This window comes from Vollenhovia emeryi, unplaced genomic scaffold (genome assembly GCF_000949405.1).
Source record: "Vollenhovia emeryi isolate VEMERY1.0 unplaced genomic scaffold, V.emery_V1.0 DF946904.1, whole genome shotgun sequence".
NCBI classification, from domain to species: Eukaryota; Metazoa; Arthropoda; class Insecta; order Hymenoptera; family Formicidae; genus Vollenhovia; species Vollenhovia emeryi.
The window spans coordinates 69-1,792 of record NW_011959462.1 but is presented as its reverse complement, the minus strand read 5'-3'; the positions used below and the strand labels follow the sequence as shown (position 1 = coordinate 1,792).

Below are 1,724 nucleotides of genomic sequence, written 5' to 3'. Positions count from 1 at the left end.
TCGGCGCTTCCCGCGAGGAGCAAATTGGCGTCCTTCTCGCCCGTCCTGGACGAAGATGGGATCTTGCGAGTGGGAGGCCGCCTGAGCCATTCTTCCTTGCCATATGCTACCAAGCATCCCATTCTCCTGGCGCAGCATCCACTGGTCAAATCACTCATCCGGTATATTCACATCGTCGCCCTCCATGCGGGCACTCAATTGACGCTCGCTTCGAGTCGCCGGGAGTTCTGGATTCTGCAGGGGCGGACGTTAGTAAAATCCGTTATTCATGCATGCGTAACGTGCACACGGGAGCGTGCCACGAGCATGACCCAGTTAATGGGGCAACTGCCGGCTCCCCGAGTCATAGCGTCGTCACGCGCCTTCCTTCATTGCGGCGTTGATTACGCCGGTCCCATGGACACCCGTGCGTCAGGAGGCAGAGGCATCAAAACGAGAAAATCATATGTATCGTTGTTCGTGTGTCTGGCCACTCGCGCAATTCATTTGGAGTTGGTGTGTGATTACACGTCAGCCGCCTTTTTAAATGCTTACGGCCGTTTTTGCAGTAGGCGGGGGCTTCCATCAGACATTTATTCGGACAACGGCACAACATTTCAGGGCGCTGAAAGAGAGTTGAAACAAGCATACGCGCAAGCTATCTCAGATCCGAATGTTTTGAGCTATGTCGCCTCGCAGTCGACGCAGTGGCATTTCATACCCCCTCACGCTCCCCACTTCGGAGGGTTGTGGGAGGCAGGGGTGAAGAGTGTAAAACACCATTTACGGCGTGTTCTCGGCGCCCACACCCTTACGTATGAGGAGTTCTCGACGGTCTTGTGTCGAGTGGAGGCTTGTCTCAATTCCCGCCCAATCGCCCCATTATCTGATGCTCCCGACAGCCTGGAGGTATTGACTCCTGGGCATTTTTTGATCGGCGCTCCTCTGACCTCTCCACCTGAGCCTTCCCTTCTTGCCCTTCAAGAAAATCGGCTTTCCAGATGGCAGCTCCTTCGTCAACTGATCGAGCGCTTCTGGAGGCTTTGGCAGGACGATTATTTAAATACGATTAACCAACGAAAGAAATGGACCAAACCCCAGCCTCAGATAAAGGGTCAGCTAGTCGTGATTCAGAACCCCATGCTCCCTCCATGCAAGTGGGAATTAGGACGCATAACCCGCTGTCATACAGGCTCTGACGGGTTGACTCGCGTGGTCTCCGTGAAAACTGCGTCTTCTGAATACAAGCGTCCCATTGCGAAACTATGTTTGCTCCCGGTGGAGATTGAGCCTTCACGCAACCAGCCGACCTCGGATTCCCAGCAAGCGCGGTCAAATCTCGCAACGTCAAAGTTAAGTTAGGAGACGGCGTAAAAAAAAAAAAAAAAACCCCGGTTCTTCCCCGACACATTGCTTCCCCATTCGCGTCAGCTCCCTCGAGGAGCTAGAATCCCCGGTTAAATGTATAATATTATCACTGCGGTTGCCTGGCTTCATTGGTATTGTTCCAAACAATGTTGAAATGTAGGATAAGCTAGATTAAGTTAGGCATAAGTTAAACTGTAAGAAGATATAATCGACGGCGAGGCCTGTGAGCTTTCTTATGGTCGTGATCGCTCCATGGAGCTGGAGAGGCACCCGAGCCTCCCAGTTGAGGTTGCGCTCAAGCTGTTACGGCGGGCGGCGTGGATTATCCACATGTCAGCCCTTTGCGCGGTATGGAGAGTGCTCGGTGGTCTCTCGCG

General features: G+C 53.1%; 1 protein-coding gene across 1 annotated transcript; it reads left to right on the top strand.

Moving 5' to 3' along the window:
* The first annotated feature begins 306 nt into the window (after positions 1–306).
* Positions 307–1,341, top strand: LOC105559071. The gene has a single exon (XM_012007116.1). The coding sequence runs from the start codon at positions 307–309 to the stop codon at positions 1,339–1,341; it is 1,035 nt and encodes a 344-aa protein (XP_011862506.1).
* The last annotated feature ends 383 nt before the right edge of the window (positions 1,342–1,724 follow it).

What these genes read in the sequence shown, in the direction of transcription:
- LOC105559071 (XM_012007116.1), top strand. Translation starts at nt 307, where the DNA reads ATGACCCAGTTAATGGGGCAACTGCCGGCTCCCCGAGTCATAGCGTCG.